This window comes from Condylostylus longicornis, unplaced genomic scaffold, assembly GCF_029603195.1.
Source record: "Condylostylus longicornis isolate FDR11 unplaced genomic scaffold, ASM2960319v2 ptg000076l, whole genome shotgun sequence".
Classification (NCBI taxonomy): Eukaryota; Metazoa; Arthropoda; class Insecta; order Diptera; family Dolichopodidae; genus Condylostylus; species Condylostylus longicornis.
Window position 1 is genome coordinate 1,303,703 of NW_026578044.1, and position 21,522 is coordinate 1,325,224.

General features: G+C 31.3%; 1 protein-coding gene across 1 annotated transcript in view; it reads right to left on the reverse strand.

The window, feature by feature from the left end:
- Positions 1 to 7,411: 7,411 nt before the first annotated feature.
- The window catches only part of LOC129612713 (dynein axonemal heavy chain 1), a 30,948-nt gene continuing 16,837 nt past the window's right edge, over positions 7,412 to 21,522 (reverse strand). The window contains exons 2-5 of the mRNA XM_055526469.1: positions 11,461 to 11,997; positions 10,110 to 10,449; positions 8,855 to 8,861; positions 7,412 to 8,803 (exon numbers count right to left, since the gene is read on the reverse strand). Of these exons, the coding sequence (XP_055382444.1) occupies positions 7,412 to 8,803; positions 8,855 to 8,861; positions 10,110 to 10,449; positions 11,461 to 11,997 (2,276 nt within the window). The remainder of the gene's footprint in view (positions 8,804 to 8,854; positions 8,862 to 10,109; positions 10,450 to 11,460; positions 11,998 to 21,522) is intronic.

The following is a 21,522-nucleotide window of genomic DNA, read 5'->3' on the forward strand; positions in this document are numbered from 1 at the left end:
ATTATTATTAGATTCTACAAAATTTTGTATAAATTTGTAAATTTCTTCACAATTTACGAATTTAATTAAAAATTTTCAATGTGAAAAACTTTTTATTTTTATTTTTTTTGCCTTCCCATATTTTATAAAGAAACTAAAATAATTTTTCAATAATAATTGAACTTTTCTCGTTTTTAATAATTGAAGTTTTGATATAGAGGAAAATATATTTATGTAGTTTTATTAAATTAATTGTATTGAACATAAAATGTATTAAAGTTTTTGAATTGAATTTATAAATTGTGAAATTGAAAAATATTTTAAACTATTTCTTGTATATGTTTTTTTTCCATTTTATCAGTTTTTTATCTGTTCATTTTTGATCGATTTTATAAATTTTAAATTAATATTCATTTCAAGGGTTTAAATTTGTTTTTTTATTCCAATATCAATAACTAAATAACATAAAGTTTCTTATAATAAGCTTAATCACCGATGCGATTTCCAATACAAAGAACGGTAAGAAATCCAATCCTACACACTTGCAAGAGACAGACAGTTATGATGTGAATATTAACACATTTGAAAAAGAAGAAAGAGTAAGTTACTCACTAAATTGTAATTTATGTTACGAAGATGAAAATGCTAAGAAAAACCCAACTACTAACTCATCCATGCGCTATGGAAAAACCCATTCAAATTATATTTTCCTTTTCTTTTCTATTAGAACTGACAGTCGCAAAGAATTTCAAATTCTGACTACAAGTTCAATTATTTTCTTCATATTTTTCTTAACCAAATTCTAAATATATGAACCTTATTTCGTTAACACACCCGATGTTATACTAAGATCTTCTTCTACACTAACAATGTTCGCTTTCTTCCTCCTTCTTTGTTAAAATGGACTAATTTTCTTTGATAAATTTTTTACAAAAAAATGTGCTTGCCTGAACATGTAACATCCATATTGCTACGAGTATTAAATTTATTTCCTTTTATAATTTTAATAAATTGTTGATGGTTCATATTTCATTACGTAAGAAATTATATAAAGTAGGTACCGGTACCTATCAGTTCTTTTACCCACTTTTCTATATTGGTTTTATTTTAATTTCGTCTTTCATCTTCTTTGTTAGCTTTTTTCACAAAGCTATAAGCAAAAAATTAGAAAAATAAAATTATAAAAAATTATTTTAAATATTTAAAAGTTTCTTTACTGGTAATAATTGGCAGCAAGAATAATGCTTAGTATCGTTAGTACCGCATATTGTATTGCATACATATGTATGTGTATATGGTGTATGTATATGTATATGGTGTATGGAATATTCTCTCTTAAGTGCAAAATTTATTTCTTTCTTTTTCTTTCTTGCATTCTTGCATCTTTTGAAATTATTTTTTTTTCGGTCAGTAAAGCGAAATATTCTTTTATGTTTAGTTTTATTTTTTCTTTCTTTCTTTCTCCGAAATATGTTTTATTATTGATATATCACTGAATGTTAAGTTGATCGATTGATTGTATTTTATATTTTATTTTGATTGTTTTTTTTCCCATAAAATTGCTTTTTAAAAAAAATAAAATTTAGTTATATATTAAGGAGCCGTATTTGAGGAAATATTTGGAAATAATCAGACGGTATATATGCACCATCTAATCACACACAATAAGAACAACTCCAAAAATCGGAAACACGTGCTTTCTCCAATAGATATGCAACTTCGAAGTACTTTTTACAAATGCTTCTCCTCTTCAGAGCTTAAAGTAATTTTGTGAAAAACGAGAAGCCAGAAATACGTCTTTTTTAATTAGACACCTACCAATACGAATCCGTTCTGGCTTTAAATAGAAACGACCGCTAGCAGAATTATTTATTTATTTATGTTTAGCTCAAACATTTTACATTTTAAAATTAAAGAATGAATACACAGATACATATTTTTTAGACAGAACAAATTTTTGACTTAAAAATTAAATTTAAAAATTATACAAAATAAAACTTATTAGTAATAATATTCCATTAAATATGAATATAGACTATGATAAATGAAAATAATAATGAAATTTAATAATAATGAAAAGCTAAAACAAGAATTTGTTAAAATAAAGCAAAGGGTTATACTTAACTATAATTAAATAGAAGCTTTTTCATCGTGTCCAACTTCAGTGAAAAGTCAAGTCTGTAATTTTGTTTGTTGCATAAACGCAGCATTCTGCTGACAAGTTCATGTTTCCCATAATTCATCCTATGAAAAGGAACCATGAAAAGATCCGGGGAACGAGACCTAAGGTTGGAATTAATCACAATTTTATTTAAAATGTCAGGGGAAATTAAGTCAGTTTTCATAAGCTGAAAAATGAATAACAAATCCGCGACGTCACGTCTTTTTACCCAGTTTGGCTAGGTCAATTAATTTGAGTCTGTGCTCGTAAGGTGGAAGAATGATAGGGTCCTCTCAAGGAAGAAGGCGCAGTGCGAATCTCAAAAAATTTTTTTGAATAGACTCAATCCTATTAATATGTATATCGTAATAGGGTGACCATACTTGTGAAGCATAATCAAGATGAGAACGGACCAGGCATGTGTAGAGTGATTTTAAGACATCATTAATATTATTTAAGAGGATCATTAAACTCTTTTGATCAGCTTTTAATGAAACCTAACATCGAGCTTGATCTGTATATGATATGGTTATAGTGGTTTATAAATGATAACTTGCTATCGAAGCAAACACCCAGATTCATTATTGAATCAACTCGACTAAGAGCTTGGCCATTCAAAGTATAGTTTGTAAAAAATGGCTGTTTTTGCCTAGAGTAGCACATTTGTGCACATTTACTTACATTGATTTTTAGGTTGTTACTTGAGCACCAGCCGTAGAAGCGGTTAAGATCATTCTGAAGACACAACGCATCATTTGTAGAGCTTATTTTTTTTAAAATTTTCATGTTATTAGCATATATAATACCTCACTGTGCGTTAGCATGGAAACAACATCATTAATTGAAATTATGAACAGCAATGGACCTAAGTGACTATCCCGGGGGTACACCAGAATTAGACGAAAGAGGCGAGGAAATTGCTGAACGAAAGAGGACTCTGTAAGCCCTGTCAGAGAGATATGACTTTATCCATGTTATAAAGTTGTCAGGGAGTCCTAAGAGTAAACAAGAATTTATTCTGGCTGTAGTTTTTTATAATAGAGCTGTCTCGTGTTAATAATATTATTAAAATTTAATAATTTTCTAGTTTCTACTATATTATATCAGATTTCAAATATTGCAAGTTTTCATAATTGGTGTCGTAATCTTTCACATTCATTTGAAGACGTTTAATTTCCCTTTTACCCTACACCACAATTCGTTGTATATATTTCTTTTTTTTCTTTCTGACTTTTTGCTACATATTAATTTGAATTTTGTTTTTCGTTTTCTTTTTTTTCTCTCTCTCATTTTTTTCCGGGTCAAGTTAATACCAAAGGTATTCGAAAAGTATCTCTCATATGCTAGGGTAAATCTTTTGAAAACCTCTTTTAATTTTTTAAAAAAAAAAATTCCAAAAAAATGTTTCAAAATTTTTAACAAACTTTTATAGCCTTTTATTTTACACAAAATGTAAAAACAAAAAAAACACAAAATATGTTATAAAAGTAAGAAAATAAGAAATAATGTAAATTTGATGCCCAAACACAAAGAGATGGGAAACAGTGTAGAAGTATGCATGTATGTGAATGTAAGGAAAGAGTATGTAAGTAAAAATATTCGATAAAAATTATAGTTAAATTTAATTGTAAAACTATTTAGACATACTCACATATCATTGCATAATTTTCTATAAATATGTTTTGTAACCAATGGACAATTTTGTGGCAAGCGTGACGGGACTGGACAAGAAATCAAACATTTGAATTTAGATAGACTCCTCAAAAGTACGCTAAATGACAGCCTGATGGTCAAGGTGTATTGGCAACAACACAGAACATTTGTGTTAATCGTGGTGCGGTAGACTTGCTGCAACAGCAACGACAACCAACAAACTAACCATGACCTCAACCACGACGGTCTATGAAATTATTAAAAATTACAAACGACTTAACATTTGAAAATTCAAATTAGTCATACTATCACAAGAGTCCATTAAATACACGGGACTAAAGTCCAAGATGCCAAATAAAAAATTTTGGTTTGTTTATTTGTGATTTTCAAAAAGTGCTTTGAGGGTGCTTTTCGAGCTTTAATCATAGTTAAGTCGCAATTTCTTCGAGTTCTGTCCCTTCGATTGTATTTATTTGTCGAAAAACTTTTTACTACAACACCTATGCTATTCAGAATCACTCCACCCCTCTTTCGAAATTGTCGACTCCAACTTTTTTATATTGTTCTCTTCAATCCTGCATCATATATTTCCACAATAACGATTCAAGCTACGATGAGCTTTAGTTTAAAAAATTTTCAAAACAGTTTCATGAAATTGGAACCGCCCAATTTACCAAAGCAATTCATATAGCATATGTTCACGAAAAGCTTATTGGGTTTTAGTAAAATTATATGTGTATACAGGGGTATATGTATATCATTCCTTTTTTAAAAATTTAAAAAAAAAACAAAAAAAAAATTACAAATTATCAAGTTTTGTTAAAGGTTGCAATTTTAAACTTTTTTCAATCAAAATAGTAAAATAATGTTAAAAAAAAAAAGAAAAAAACAAACTCAAAATTTTTCATTCATTTTTTTTTCCAATAAAAATTTTTGATTGATTTCATTTATATTAATGTATTTGAAATTAAAAAAAAAATATCTTTGTTCAGATACATTATAGACTAACCCTATACAATTACTTTGGCCAACTAAAGAATTAATTCAAATTTAATATACTCATAATAAGTTGTGGCAAAACCACTCATCCGTAGTCAACTTCGTCATATTATAAAACCCACTACTAAATTATTAAATTTTTTTTAAGAATTTTATTTAAATACTGCGTCTGTAGTTCACGTTGACCACGTACTAATCCATTACTTCACTACTCACAAATATGAAAATAAAAACGTTTTGACAAATCCCAATAGACAATAAATCATTCGAAAATACATACAAAATCGAGTAGCCTTAACGAAAGAGGCTCAATGAATTGGATAAATACAACCAGGTCACACTCTGCCGGACGTGTAAGCGTGGAAGGAAATGAAAAAGGCGGACGCGTTGACGAGGAAAGGAGCCCTCACTCGCAGAAGAAAGAAAATGCTGAAGAACTACCTATTCACTACGGTGAACTTGCGGTCCCCGGACCTTTCAAATTTCTTGAATTCGTCGAGGGTGTGGATCGCGATGGGCTTTTGTAGGATCTCGATGGGCTTTTCACCTAGTAAAGGGGTACAATAGATTCTTATATGCTTATGGCGGTGAACTGTTACCGCGTCGGTACAATATCTGTAAACCCATCTGTACAATAATCTCTGCAATTATAAACGTTAAATGAATTTCATTTAGAAAAACAAAATTAAAACCCCTGTACAATTTAAGGATATCAAAGGCAACTTTAGAAATTCTTCAGTTTTATTTGTGTATCATTTTGATGGGGCAGTTTTTCTCTTTTTATTTTTTTTTTTGCTTTTTTGGAATTGATAGAAAATTTTAATTTAAAATTATTATTTCGCTTTTATTTATTTATATACTTATCAATAAAGGAATGGACAAAAAACTGAATGAAAAGTTTTTTTAGAGTTTTTAAAATTTTTTTTTGGAATTTTCCTTTTTCTTTTTTTTGTGATTTCCCTTTGTTATCGATTTCAAAAATATTTCTGTACCTTCTTTTACGAGCGATCGCTCACACATGCAGACATTCATTTTATATAATATAATAGATAGTACATAAATAAGTACAAATTTATAACGGATACAAATGTTAAAAACTGAATGGGAAAGGATTAACTTTTTTAGAAAAAAAATTTCCAAAATTAAAATGAATTTTTTTCTTTTATTTTCTGTAAAATGAAAAAAAGTGGGTTCCAAAATTGTTCGCTTCAATTAACAAAGCAATACAAAAATTTTTTTCATTTCCAAATAAAGTATTGAATCCCATTTTTTTTTCTCTATGTGTACTTAAAAATTTTTGAGGGTAGTGAAATAAAAAATTTCATTTTGTTCTTTTTTTGCTATCTACTTCGAATTTTCTGACCCTATTTTGAATAAAACATTTTTAAAAAGAAAGAAACTTTTTTTTAAAATTAAATTATTTTTTTTTTTAATACGAGTAGTAAACTTTAAAAATCAATCAAAAAATTATAGTAAATTTCTGGCAACATTTGTTTAAAATTTATTGAATAGAAATTTTTATCGAAATCCATTAAAAATTATAATTTTTTTGTTGAGAAATTATGTAAAAAAAGTTCATACATTAACAAAAAATTATTATCTGTATGTGTAAAATTATTACTACTATGGTCACAAATTTTGGTCTCAATACATAATTTCTAGCGATAAGCAGTGGAACATTATGGGCTTTAGAGAGTTGTGGGGTTCTCTCCACAACTCTCTAAAGCCCATTCCACTTCTGGAATTCTCTCAGCATGTCCTGATTAGAAGCTACAGTTTTGAAAAACCTATTGCCTTCCACAAAGCTAGACAATAGAAGGGAGTGGAGAAGCTGAGTCCTTGAGCTATTCAATGGAATCAGACATCATAAAGTAGCACAATAATGAATCGAGAACATTATTGGAGATGTGGAGTGGAGTATATGGGCCGAGAACTAGACTTTTCGAGTCAACGTATCCCAGTATCTTCTAGACGGATATCGGGGATAAGCAGTTACACTGTAATTGGAGCGTTGAACTCATGGTTAATGATCTCTATCGTAGTATGTGGCCGTTTTGATAGGCTTAATGAGTTAGGTAGGCAGAATCGAGATAAATTGTACTGGGTACCGGAACACGTTTGATATAGACCGATTATACCATAAATGAAGAGCATTTTTTTGGGGTGGTTAAGATCTGCTTCGAAAAATCGACCCCCTCCAAGATACTCGAGTTTATCATCGAAATTTGCCACTTTTTCACATAAATCAGAAGCATTCCAAGACCGCAATCAAGAAATTTTTAAATTTCATGTTAAAAGCAACTTAATCGGTTTTACCCTATACTGCATCTTAAGTAACTGTAACGGCAAATTAGCCAAATCTTGATTTTACGCTCATTGAATAATTCTCCGGTTAATAAGAAATTAAAGGGAAGAACTTATTTATTCGAATTCAGTGTTAACGAATAAAAAAGTTAAATTACAAAAATTTTAAAAAATATTGCATATATTTAGGAGAAAATCTTCAAATTTTAGAAATTGTTGTGAATTTTAAATAAAATCTTCATTTCTTTCCCATTTTTAGTACGTTTTTTTTCATAAACATATTCAAAATCACAATTGGTTTATTTCCTGTTTATCCTATTTGTCATGATCATCTTCAATATCTTGTTCCTCTACAACTACTTGAGTAGCACCTTTTGCAATTTCTCTAATTAAATCGATATGTTTTAAAATACCTTTTTTAATACAATATTGTAAATTAATATTCGGTGAATATTTTATTTCTAACTTCCCTTTTATATTCAATTCCATCCAATTAGTCATTGACCATTGATCATTTTTTAATAATTCAAGAATTTCTAATTTATCCGAAAAATTATTAATTTTTTCAATAAATACCATAATAATATTTTTAATTTCGAATTGTTCATTAAATATAATATTCAATTTTTTTAATACATTCATAAATAATTCAAATTTATTTTTAATTTCTATTATATTTAATTTTTGCATTGGATTAACAATACAATATTCTTGTAATTTTAATATTAATAAAAATGTTGTCCATAAATCATAATATGGTTGAAAATTTAATTTAATTGTATTTATTTGTTCCAATGAAAATTCATTTAATTCAAATATCTTTTGTCTTTTCCATAATAATTCACCTAAAATTTCCATTTCACCTATGGATTTCATTAATTTTTTTACATTTAATTCATTTTCTTCAATTTTATTTAAATCGAAAATATTATTATTTTGAAATTCTATTATTTTTCCATTAAGAATTTCAATATTTTCTTTATATTTAATTAAATCATTTATTTGAACTTTTTTAAATATTTCTATATCAATTTTATATTGTTCATTTTTTTCATTAATTTTATTTTTAATATGTAAAGGGTAAGCGTATGTTTGCCATTTTAAATTAAATTGTTCATTTGTTAAATTATATAAAAAATAATCTAAAATATTATATTCAAAATTCATAATTTTAATTTTTTCATTTAAAATATCCAATTCATTTGGTATTATATTATCGTACCATATTTTAATTTCTAATAAATGTTCAACGGAATTTGATTTTTCAGTTAATTTATTAAAAATTAAATTAAGATTTTCATAGAGATTTTCATTAATTTCTTTCATTCTTTCAGTATAATAAATTAAAATTGCATTAATTATATCATCATATTTTTGAATTAAATAATTTTTTAAATATTGTATATCAATAAAAAATGGACCAATTATAATATTTTCTGGTAAAATTTCAATTAAATTTTCTTTTAAATTTTTATAATTAATTATAAATTGTTTCAAATTATTTGCATTTTGATTTTGATTTTTTAATTTAGTGATAAAATTTGGAATATTAAAATTGTATAAATCACAAAATTGATTATATTTCTTGGTATATGATATTAATGGTATTATTGCTTTTGTATAAGATTCAATTAAAATTTTCTTATTAAGATGAAATAATTCTTCAATATGATCACCACAATATAAATATAAATTTTTGGCAAATATTAAATTTTTCATAATTTTTGGATTTATTAATGGTATTGTGGTACATTGTACCAATGATCTAAATATTAATAAAAGAAAAAAAAAATTAACACTGTATAGAATTCATGAAACAATAGAAAAGAAATTTTAATTGACCTAGTTAGAAAATTTAGAAAGAGTTCTTATTTAATAAAAAAATGGTTTTTGTTCTTAGAATGTGCTTAAGCTTCAAATTGAATTCATACTTATGAAATTTCTCCTAAATGTATACCGTTTCTCAACTGTAATTCTATTCATAAATTTCTTTTTAACATGAAAAGTAAATGACAGGAATCATTCTATAATCCCAGAAATTCGACATAGAAATGCTTGGAATTTAATAAAATTTTTCTAATTCTAAAAATGTTATCTTTCAGATTTAAATTTTACATCAGTGATGCCACCCTGTAATATTTAAAGGTGGTTACTAAGATAAAGTAAAATAATATACATAACAAGCTGTCTACAACTGTCTGTTGTCTGCAAGTGACTTTTGCTTATATTGGTGGTTTAGCCAAGGCGCGTCAAGGCGGTTGCATATGCAAACGACATTGCTATCCTGGTTTCAAGGTTAGATCTTACAACGATTGGTAATGTATTGGGTGAATTGCTGACTAAGGTGAGCCTTTAGACCAAGGAATGTGGACTAAACCTAGTACTTTTTACGACAAAAGCCGAAATTCGGGAATTCCGGCTTCCCAGACTGGGTGGTCTTTCTCTCAATATTAGTTTGTTACAACTATTTATTTGGGTATTGTATTGCACCTACAAGAAAATGGTTGGAGTATCTACACCTACAAGAAAATGGTTGGAGTTGGTGGGAATTGAAATCAAGCATGGTTATGTGGTTATGCACCAATGTTGTGTGACAACTATAACAAGATATAGGTAGCTTTCAAAGTGCTGGGTGTATTAATGTTACTGAAGCATTGAGCTTATGGCCCACGTATACCTTAAATACCCTTTTCCATTTCTCATACAATACAGACACTGGTCATGTAAATCAAAAATCCTGAAAATTTGAATGGGCGGTCTTCAGTTTTCAGTTGGTATTTATTGAGAGCAAATTATATAATTAATCCGAATATAATTCAATTATTTTTATGTCTAACCCGGAACAGAAATTATTTTTTATAACATGTGGAAACTGAAGACCTATATAAGTATAAGATTTTCGATTCTAAAATTTAAAAATGTTAACTACATATACATATCTAATTACAATAAATTTTAAAATTTCTTTAACAGAGATTTTTTAAAATGTTTTGAATTTTAAAAATGTACTTACGTTTCATAAAAATTTAATAGAGCTGGTAAAAAATCATTTGGATTTGTTGATAAATGAGCACCAAATTCATCATTTATATTTAAAATAACATAAAATATTGTTGAATGTTGTTCACTTTGAAATTCACTTTTAATAAAATCATTTTTCCAAGTAAAATCATTTGAAATATTTTTCATTAGATTGCAAGGATTACATAAAATATTTATAAAACTTGTTATTGAATTTTCAATAAAAAATTGTAATGAATTTTCCATTCTTAATTGAATTTGTTTTAAAAATTTAAATATTTTTGAATTTTTATAAATATACCAATCTTTTATTTCAATATCAAAAGAACAACCTTTATGATTATGTTGGAAATTATGGTGATTTTTTGAATTTAGTATATTATAAACTTGTTTTGTAATATTTTCAATCCAATAATTTTTAATATATAAAATTGTATTATTAACAAAATGTAATTCATTATTTAAGAACTCATTTAATGTCTTTGATTTTTTGAACTTAAATGAAAATAAGCTCATATTTTTTAAATTAAAACATTCTTCATTAACTTTAATTATAGCATTTATAGATTTTGGACAATTATATATTGTTAAAAATAATAAATTTTCTTTTTTAATATTAAAATTATTAATTAATTCTTTTATTAATTTATTAAATTTTATTTTGTTTGAATTTATTTTAATTTCTGATCGTTGTATTTTTCTAATATTATTTAAAAATTTAAATTCTAATTGTTTTTCTAAATATTTTTCAAAACCATAACTTAAATTATGCCTGATAATTTGTATTTTAATTTGTTCTCTTAAAAATTCTAAAAAATTTTCATTAAAATATTGCAATTTTCTTTGTAATAATAATTTTGATGATGGTAATACTAAACTAAATATATTTTTAATTAATTTTTCAATAATTAGTCTCTCAAAATTTTTATATTGAAATCTAAATTCTTCTGATTGATTTAAATATAAAAATGTATCCAAAATTAATTCAAATTTTATTGAATTTTGATATTCATCGCGTAGTTGAAGGGCTTCCTTTAAACGTTTAACAAAATTTTTAGGATTTTCTGCTATAAATTTAATATAAATTCGATTTATATTATATAATTTATAAGTTTCCAGATCAGTAATTAGCCATACATCCGAATTTTCATTGTAATTCCAGACTGCAATTGAACGCCATTCATATAAATTTGAATGAAATGTTGTTGGTATTGTTGTTGCCGTTGTCGTTTTCGTTGTCATTGTATTTTCTTCATTAATATTAAAATATTTAATTAATTTTTCTGGAATATTTTCAATTAATTTAATTTCATCATTTTCATATGGTATATTTGGTATGAAACCTAATGCAGGCAAAGGATAATTTTCATTACCAATTTTACCTAAATTAATCCAATCAATTTCATTATATTCATCGAAATCTTTATTATCAAACCAATGTAAAGGTAAAAAATTTTCTAAATTATAAATATTTTCTGATTTAAAATAACTTGAATAGATTTTTTCAATTATTTCAATCGGATACAATTGAATATTATCAATTTTCGCATCTTTTAATAATTGATAAAAATTTATGTTTGAATATTTTTTACGTTTACGATATATGGCAACATCTTTTGGGATTGTTGATTTTTTTACAACACGGGATTGCTGAATTTTCGGAGCTATTGTTTGTAATGGAAATTTTATATTGTAACGAGTTTGAAATGTTATCCATTTTTGTGCTTTTTCCAATTTATCAGATAGGACAATTGATTTTAAGTTTGTATTAAAATTAAAATATTTGTCAGTTTTAATTTGCCATGAATATTTTGGATAAATTATTGGTGATTCACAATTATTCATATGGGTTTTTTCATCTTCAAATTGCTCTGACATTCCTATACGTATTTTATAATATTTATAATTTTTATTTTGATTGACAATATTTTGAAAATATAATACAAAATTAATTATGATGAAAAAAAAAATAATTTTATTCATAGCATGAAACTAAAATTTCCACACTCGGATATGTCGTAGCAGCCAAAAATATTTAGATCAAATTCTAGATTAAAACTTCAAAAGGTTCAAAAAAATATTAACTAAATTTCATAATGAAAATCCGGATATACGAATTCATATTCTTGAAAACAGTGAAAAGAGCTGAAACTAATTTTTGAACTAAATCAAGACTTCCCACTTTAAAGATATTTTAATTTCTTTAAAAATTTTTTTTACAAAACTAAAATTTTGTTAAATAATTCTTGATTTTTACATAAATCATTAGGGGCCCAAAACCGCACTGTCACCTCCTAGTGGTGGGTCGCGTTAATGGCAGAGGATAAGGGGATGATTGAAACGATCAAAATTACGTGTCGTGATCATGTCTCGCGGCGAGCCTCTTGCTTTGTGAGTTTTAGCCCTATATCTATACGTCAGTTGACGACAGGCGTCCCAAGTCAAGGTGGAACAGCATATGCCGATGACAGCGTGGCTAAGGGGGAGCTTAGTCGTTAGTATGCGGACTCTGGATACCAGGCGCTCTCCAGTTTAAACGAGCCTTCTCATGGTATGCCAGGCTCTGCCATGGGCGACTATACTTTCCCGCGTTACTCGTGGGAACAAAATGGAGAACATAAACAATAACAACAACAGCAACAACAAGACCAACAACTGTGACAAATACAAGAGCTGCAACAACAACAAGAATAACAACAGTGACTATTACAACAACAACAACAATACTAAGGACAACATTAATACAAACACAGCTAGTACTCAAGGGTCTGTGGAACCAGAGCTTCTCTCGAATGACGCAGAGGAGGAACTCCCTCTCACGCCAGTAGAGGAAATGGCGGCGCCTCCGATGGAGACGGATAATCAGGATCCTCTTTGACCTGATGCAGGGCCCTCAAAAAAGAGGTCGATGAAGGGCAATGTTGAGGGAAAGATCCCTGGGAACATTCCTCAACAAAATCCGAAAATTACTTCTTAACGGGATGCAGTAGAACAGGTCATGGTGGCCATCACTCATAAACTGCTTCCAGAGGAAAGGCTATCCGAAGTCCAGATGGGGAAAATCAAAGTAGCCATCATGGATGAAATGGATAAAGTTGTGGACTCTCATCCACAATTCACTGCAGCGTTGCAAAGGGATGGATGGATATCCGTAACATGCAACAATCAAAACACCAGGGAGTGTATAACCAGTGTCTGCAGGAAGATAAAGTCTTGGGACGGTTGCAACGTCGTGGTACTGGATGGCGACGACATGCCCAAACAGCATGTCTGCGTCACCTACGTGCCAAAGGACGAGACAACCGTCAGTCTCTCCAGGGACAAATTTCTAAGTAGGATAGGGAAGCAAAATCCCAGCCTCAAGATGAGTTCCTGGAGGGTGCTGAGGATGGATAAGGAAAAGGACGGGGGCTGCTCCATCACTTTTTCCGTGGATGATTCCGGATTGGAAGATCTACGGAAAGAAGAATTTCGACTTTTCCTGAACTTCTTCCGTGTTACCGTTCGGGTTAAAGGAAGAAAATCCTCTCAAGGTGCTGGCAGCAGGGCAGGACAAAATAAAAAACCAACGCCCACCGCGACAACGACAAGCACTTCAGGCCAATCACAAGAGCCAAAACTCATTGGAAAGTCTGAAGTCACTACGAAAACGGCGGACACGGAAAGACCATCGACCAGCGCGCCGGACACAAGCGTCCCGGGTGAACCAAAAGGGCCCAAGCTCATTGGGAAGCCCGATACTGCTTCGGTATTTGCTGTTGGAGGGACTAGTGTGGTACCTAGGACGGCAAAAGAGGATGTGGCAGGGCAGGCGCCCACCAAGATGCGTAAAAAGGCGGCAATGGGAAGCAAGGCCCATGTAAAGCCTTTATCTAAAGGACAACAGCCCATAGACAAGAGCCGGAGGAAATGATACGGCTGTGAGGTGCATCCAAATAAATCTACAGCATGCTAGGGCATCTACTGATGTTCTAGCTCATAGATTTATGAAGGATCACCTCGATATCGCCCTTATTTAAGAGCCTTACATAGTGAAGGATCAGGTTGAGGGCCTAACAGGTGAGCTATTGTATGATTATACAATTGGGGGCAGGCCTAGGGCTTGCATTTTGTTTAGTAAAAGGCTAACGTATTTTCCCATTCCAGATTACTGTTCTAAGGATCAGGTAGCTGCGATGGCGAAGGTGATCGCAGTAGGGTTAGTGGATGGCATGTCTCACATGAGACATCCATGTCCGTCATCCTGGTCCAGGAGGGATGACTGCCAACGATCCCGTCTGGTCTTCACGATGGGCAGGATTAGATGGGCTGTTTTCTCTTTCAGGCCCTTCAAATCTCCAGGTGATGACGGGATATATCCTGCATTTTTGCCGAGGGGTTTCCAACATATCGCCAGAGCACTGATGGAAATTTTTCGTGCCAGCTATGCGTGGGGTTACATCCCTCAGGCATGGCTAAAGTGATGTATATTCCGAAGGCGAGTAAGCGACCAAGCAGCCACCCTAGGTCTTTCCGTCCAATCAGCCTTACTTCTTTTCTATTGAAAGCAATGGAAAAAGTGATTGATAGATTTATACGGGACGATGCACTGGGAAGCAATCCCTTGCATGAATCTCAGTACGCCTATCAGTCGGGGTGGTCTACTGTACTCGCTCTGCAGAGTCTGGTGGGGGTCCTTGAGAACTCACTGGAAGTGCGGAAGGTGGCAGTTGGCTGCTTCCTTGATATAGAGGGAGCTTTTGACAACACCCCATATCATGTCATCTGTGAGTCGTTGCGCAAACGAGGGATTGATGCGACGACTAGCAGATGGGTTAATCGAATGTTACAGGATAGGATTATTAAGTCCACCATAGCTGACGATATATTCTTCATCTCCGTGGCAAAAGGGTGTCCGCAAGGGGGGGTCTTTCGCCACTCCTGTGATCCATTGTAGTGGTTGATCTAATCGCTGCTCTCAAGGGCTCCGGGGCACACGTCTGGCGATACGCCGACGATGTGGCCTTCGTCGTACCCGGAAAATTTGAGAAAACTATTTCTGATCTTCTACAGCAAAATTTACATATTGCGGAGAGCATTTTGGTCGCCTTCACCAGACGCAGAAGCAGGCATAGATTAACGAGCCCAATTCTGTTTGGTGAACGTATTAGTTACTCTAGGGAGGTGAAGTATCTGGGGGTAACCCTGGATGATCGTCTCTCCTGGAATACCCATATAGGAACAGTTATCGAGAGGCTACGGCGGCCTTGTGGACGTGTAGAAGCTTCATCGGGGGGACCTGGGGAATTAGTCCCAGAATAGCATTGTGGCTATATACGGCCCTTGCTAGGCCCATCGTCACCTATGCGTCGATTGTATGGTGCCGTAAGGCTCAGCAGGCGGGTGTGCGGGCCAAGCTGGAAAAGGTACGGAGGCTGGTCTGCCTCGGAGTGACCGGGGCAATGCGGACGGCTCCTACCGCTGCATTGGAGGTGATGATCGGGTTGTCGCCACTACACCTCAATATATTGAAGCAAGCTCGACTAGTGACTTACCGACTTCTCTCTAGCGAGGACAGGGCAGGGCCAAAGTTGGCCCACAGGACTCACAGAGACTTCATTGAGAGCGATCCGATTCTAAGAATAACCATGTACTGTCTGCCGCGGTAAAACATCGATCGCAGGTACAGGGTTCTGTTTCCCGATCGATGGACGTGAGATCGAGGTGGCCCGGTACTTGAGTCGGGCTCGAGCGTGTGGTATGCGGATGGGTCCAAAACGGAGTCGGGTGTGGGTTCGGGTGTATACGATTTCCGCCCGGACACGCGTGTATATGCAGCCCTTGACCCGTATTGCACAGTGTTCCAGGCTAAAATACATGTAATAGAGATCTGTCTGAGAATCAATTTAGAAAGGGGGTATAGAAACCGCACCATCTATGTGTTCTCGGATAGCAGGGCTGCACTGCTGGCGCTTTGTTCAGCTCAGGTTACATCCAAGCTGGTCTGGGGCTGCCTTGCTGCACTTATGGAATTGGCATCGGAGAACAAAGTCACGCTCATTTGGGTGCCGGCCAATACAACGATATTGCCGATGGGTTGGCACGGAGGGGATCTGGGGCTGACTTTGTGCAGCCGCTGCCTTTCTGCGGTCTGGCCGCTTCCGCCGTGGGGGCCAGGCTTTCCTGCCTGCTCGCGGCGGAATGCGGACGTCACTGGTGGGGTACAAAAGGGTGCCGTCATGCGAAAGTCTTTCTTTCGGCGTGCTCCAACGGATTCGCCGCAGAGTTCGCACTATTGCGAATTTCTTCGCGGGGCACTGCCCAGTGAAATACCACCTGCATAGGCTGGGGAAGTCGGGCTCCCCCCTGTTCAAATTTTGTGGGGGTGGCGATGAGACCGCCGTGCACATTCTTTGCGACTGTCCGGCACTGGCTGTTCGGCGCCGCAATTGTCTTGGACGTGGGTCCCTTAGTGTTCGGGAATTGTTGTCCAACTCCCTTAGAGATATCTCCGACTTTGTGGTTGGGACGAGGATATTATAGGCGGGAGCGTGGGAAGGCTACAATAAGTCAAGAATGGTTGCGGTGGCTTGGGGGGTTACTCCTGTCCCACTCGGTTCCTTTAAAATCTACAATCTACATAAATCATTAAATGAATAATAAAAGAAAAACTGTAAAACTTTTATAAAATTTATAGAGAAATAAAATTTATCTCTAAACATTACAAAGAAATTAAAATTAAATTAAGACCACGTCATAAAATAAATTATTACATATTGTAGCTTCATTTATGCATTCCATAAATGAAATTTATTAAAAATGGTTCAAAGGAATTCATTTTCTTGAACCATCTTATAGAAATGTTCATTTTTCATGTTGAAAATCATCTATATTAAAATTTATAAACGAAAAATATAACGGTTAACCATTACAAAGCAACCTAGTTTTTATAATGACATGAAATATAACGTGATCTACTTATATAATATGGAATCAATAAATTCAAGATAGAAAAGTTTAAAAATTGAAAAAATGAGAATGAAAAAAAAAATATATAATTTATTAAGGTTAATGCAAAATTAAAGACTTTTCAGCTTATGATCTCCTCAGAATCCTTTGGAGCGATAAAATGTAGTCATATATATATACATACATACAAATTTAATGAGCTAATATTTTATTTCTGGTGAAAAATATTCATTCAATTCCAAAATGAATTCAAATATAAAATTTTTACATAACTATTGGAGCGTTACGCTTCTATGGGTAGATATAGGAAAATGAGCTTGTGGATGAGTTGACTAATTGCGGCTCGGGCATGGACATTTTCGGGTTTTTGTTGACATCAACACTCTTAGAATGTTAAAGTAAAAAAAAAAGCCAAAGAAGAAGTAATTCTTTTGCTCTTCTTTAAAATCTATTAATTTTTTAAAAAAAATCTAAAACAATTTACCTCCAATATTCATTTGTTCCTTAAAGAACAAAGTATTATTCAAGTTAAATATTACAAAAACTATTCAAGTTAAATATTGCAAAAATTTAAAACACATTATGTTCACTAATCTTCCTCACTAGCCTACAAACCACCCCACAATATGCATAATACGCAAGAATACTAATATAATATTGTAGAACAGTTTACTATAATTTTCATCGTATCAGAAGTGTTAAAATTCCCTTGATATTCAAATTGTTGAAACTACATACAAATTTTTAAACTTTATTGCTGTTTTTATATATTTTTCTCCTTCTTAAATTTTTATAATACATTAAATATTCCTTAATTAGTTTGCTTCTAGTTCTCTATTAAATAATAAGAAAAGAATTGAATATAGAATTAGTCTCTTACGAATTTTGCCTATAACATTTGGCTCCTATAAATATAATATAAATGGATAGTAAAATAATAATAAAAACTTGGATCATGTGGTGAATAGTTTGCTATGTAGCACATTTTCTTTGATCGAACTCTGTCGAACTCACCGATATCCGCCGAACTCAGTTATTCGTCGATACTCTAATTTTTGCTCATGTTTTTCCACTAGCTGTAACTTTTTTTCCATTGTTCTTCGTTATGTTGCTCAAAGTTTTCCTACCCTTAGATTCCCCTGTGGATCCCATTCGAGTGCTTTCCAGGCAATCGCCTCAGTTGATTGTCACAGAATATAGCCCAACCAACGTTAATTTTTTTAGGTCAAAAAATCTTGTATATAATTCTTAGGCACTTATTGATGAATAGCTAGACTTTATTAATGATTTTCAGATTTATGTTCAGATTTCGCTAATTATAGTGGTACAAATTTAATGGAAGAATTGACTATTCTAATTTTAGCGTTTCTATCCATCAGGTGCGATTCAAAAAACGTCTCAAGTTCCGCGAGCGTTATTCTAGGCAATCTAATTCCGTTAGTTATGTGCTCTTTAACCGCTTCATCTATATCAGAAAATAAAATGGAGCATCCATTTAGGATAACTAGGAAAACCAATTTTTAACTAGGAAACTTTCTACATATTTTGCGAAAAGGCGGACAGGCAGATAGATAAACAAACAGAGTGAGGCTAATTCTTTACAACTTCGTTTGAAATATACTAAAAAATAGATGATGATAATGCACTCTACAACGAACGACTGCTTAACTTATAACTTTAACTTTTATCAGTTATTTATAATTGTCTGCGTATGCATGTGTTTGTGTATATGACAACACGTTATTAATTTTGCATAAGAAAATGCATAGTAACCGCATAAAAACATGCTATCAAAGTTGTTTATAAAATAAAAATATTCCATATCTATTGCATTTAATATATATAAAATCTTTTTTTAAAGGATAATAAGAAAATGTGAGGAGAAATTCTCTTATATTTTTATATGTGAACGTACAAAATAAGGATATTGAATTTCTTCATTTTATTTTTTATTCTTAATATCGGTCGATGCACATCTTTGTCTACAACTTAATAATGTGTTTTATGTAAAAATGAGATCAACATGGAAAACAAGAACTATAAAATATGATATTCAAAATGAAATTATCTATTATATTATGCACTTTACATTATAATATTTGTACTGTATCTTAAAGTTCCTTGACTATGATTGCTTTACTTAAGACAACATGAACTTAATACACACCTACATAATGTTTATGGAATCACAATAAGGTATTCCAATTTTAAGGGCACAAATTATAATAACAAAAGTATTTGAATCAAGCAATTTAATAAAAAGAATATTACAAATTATCGATGAAAATTAGTTGGAATTTTTTATTCGTACAAACGTTAGCAAACAAACGTTTTCGTTCTCTTTGCTCCGCATCAGAGTCATCTAGTTTTCTCGAGAAATCGTCTTCTTGATTGTCTACATTTTTGCATAAACCTTTTCAGAACATATACATATATATTCCTAACAAACTATATTCGACTCCACTAAGTCGCATAGAAGCATTTTGAAATTTGTTTAAGACTAATTTTCCCACAGAACCAGAAAATTTTGAAAATATTGCAATACACTCGAACACTATAACTGCACCATCTTGTAAAATAATGTAAGATCACATCGTCTTCAACTAGGTTTACAATTTTCACAGTACATGAGTAGAAGTGCACTTGTACTTATATTCAAATCTTCTATATAAATACGAGTATGTATGTATCATATGAAAAAAGTCGCGTAAAATCTTTACCCCCATAAATAATAATATCTTTTAAGCTATTTATAGTGATTATCGCTTGATTCTTCAAGTTTAAGGATTTTCTATAAATATGTTTTATACTTTCATATATTTTCAATAAAAGGCAAAAATTATATACATGCTTGCTTGCTCCAGTTATATAATATAGTAAACAAAGATTTACTTATTTAATATTTAATAAATTTTAGTTTGCGGTTACTTTTTTCCGTTCCTTATGCTTTACTCACAGTGTTATTATGTGTGCCTTAAAGATTGTCAAACAGTATAATATTGTACACTATATACATGAAGGATGGGAAATTACGCGGTTTATAAGAAATTTAAAGAAGATAATATTTATATATACATATACGTATAAATAAATAATTATATTAAATACAAGAAAGTGCACTCTAAATAAAATGGAATATACACAATACCACAGACATATATATAGACATATGTGATGATATAGATATTAAGTGAGTAAGTAAGGAGGAGAAAGAATAAATGGATTCGAAGTTTTCTGATCAATTTTCCTTTTGTATAGAATTATATGTAAAAGCAAAAATCCTTAAGGATTTGAAATTTTTACTACATTCACGCATATATTTACATTATGTGCTTATATAAGTAGGTATATTGCAAGATATATATATTTATTGTATATTAATTAATAAATTTATTTGAAGCTGTAAGTTCTATGTTCCTACTCAAACACACAGTTACATGCATAGGTATGTACATGCTATAAACATTTTATATCAAAAAGTTTTCATGTTACTTGAAATAATTCGAAAATTAATTTTTAAATTAATAAATTTTTTTTTGTTATAAGATAAGAGTAATGCCGCCGCCATTTCAATAAAATTTTTACTTAAGAGATTTAAATAATAATAATTAAAAAATTATATTTTTGAAATGAAGTGAATGAGAATGAATTGGAAAAGTGCTTCTATAGATACTCACAGATATACTTCTACAATTGGATATAATAGTGTAAATTTTATCTGTAAAGGAATCGTAATTCGACTATTAACTTATTTAAAGAATGTCAAATCAAATCAAATAAGATAGTTGCGACAATGCCTTTTTAATTATCGCTAGACTGGGGATCGATCAGAAGATTATACTGACTGATATAGCTAAATCGATCGAATCTATGTACATCTAAGACTTGTAGGCTGTATTTACCTCCCCTAATAGATGTTCTTCGTTGATAAGCTAGTATGAGTTCTTTCAAAAAAAAAATTGATAATTATTTAGTACCCACTGAGAATTCAGTAGCCTATCACTTACACCCCTATCGCAGAGTGGTCTATGCTAAATAGATATTTATTTCGACAGGTAAATAAAACTCCACTTTCGCTTAGTGCTTTCCATATTGCATCACGCTTGATGTGTCGAAAACCTTTCTGAAGTCGATGAAGAGCATATATAGAGGTGTTCTGTTAAATTTATGTTCCATTTTGGATAATTGTTACCAAGACCTTGTCAAACACGTTTACCATTGTAATGCCTTTTCAATTATCGCAATAAGTCAAGTTATCTTTCTTTGCTACCTTCATGATAAGACCTTTTTCAATCTCAGCGCAACACTTTCTTCACTCCATATTAGTGATATATGTAGTTCTAACAGCTGGGACATGGTTACATATTTTCAAAGTATTGTTTCCACCTTTCCAGCTGGGCTGGTATTTGTTGATATATTGTCATTGGTCATCATCATCTCATCATCACAGTCCTGGA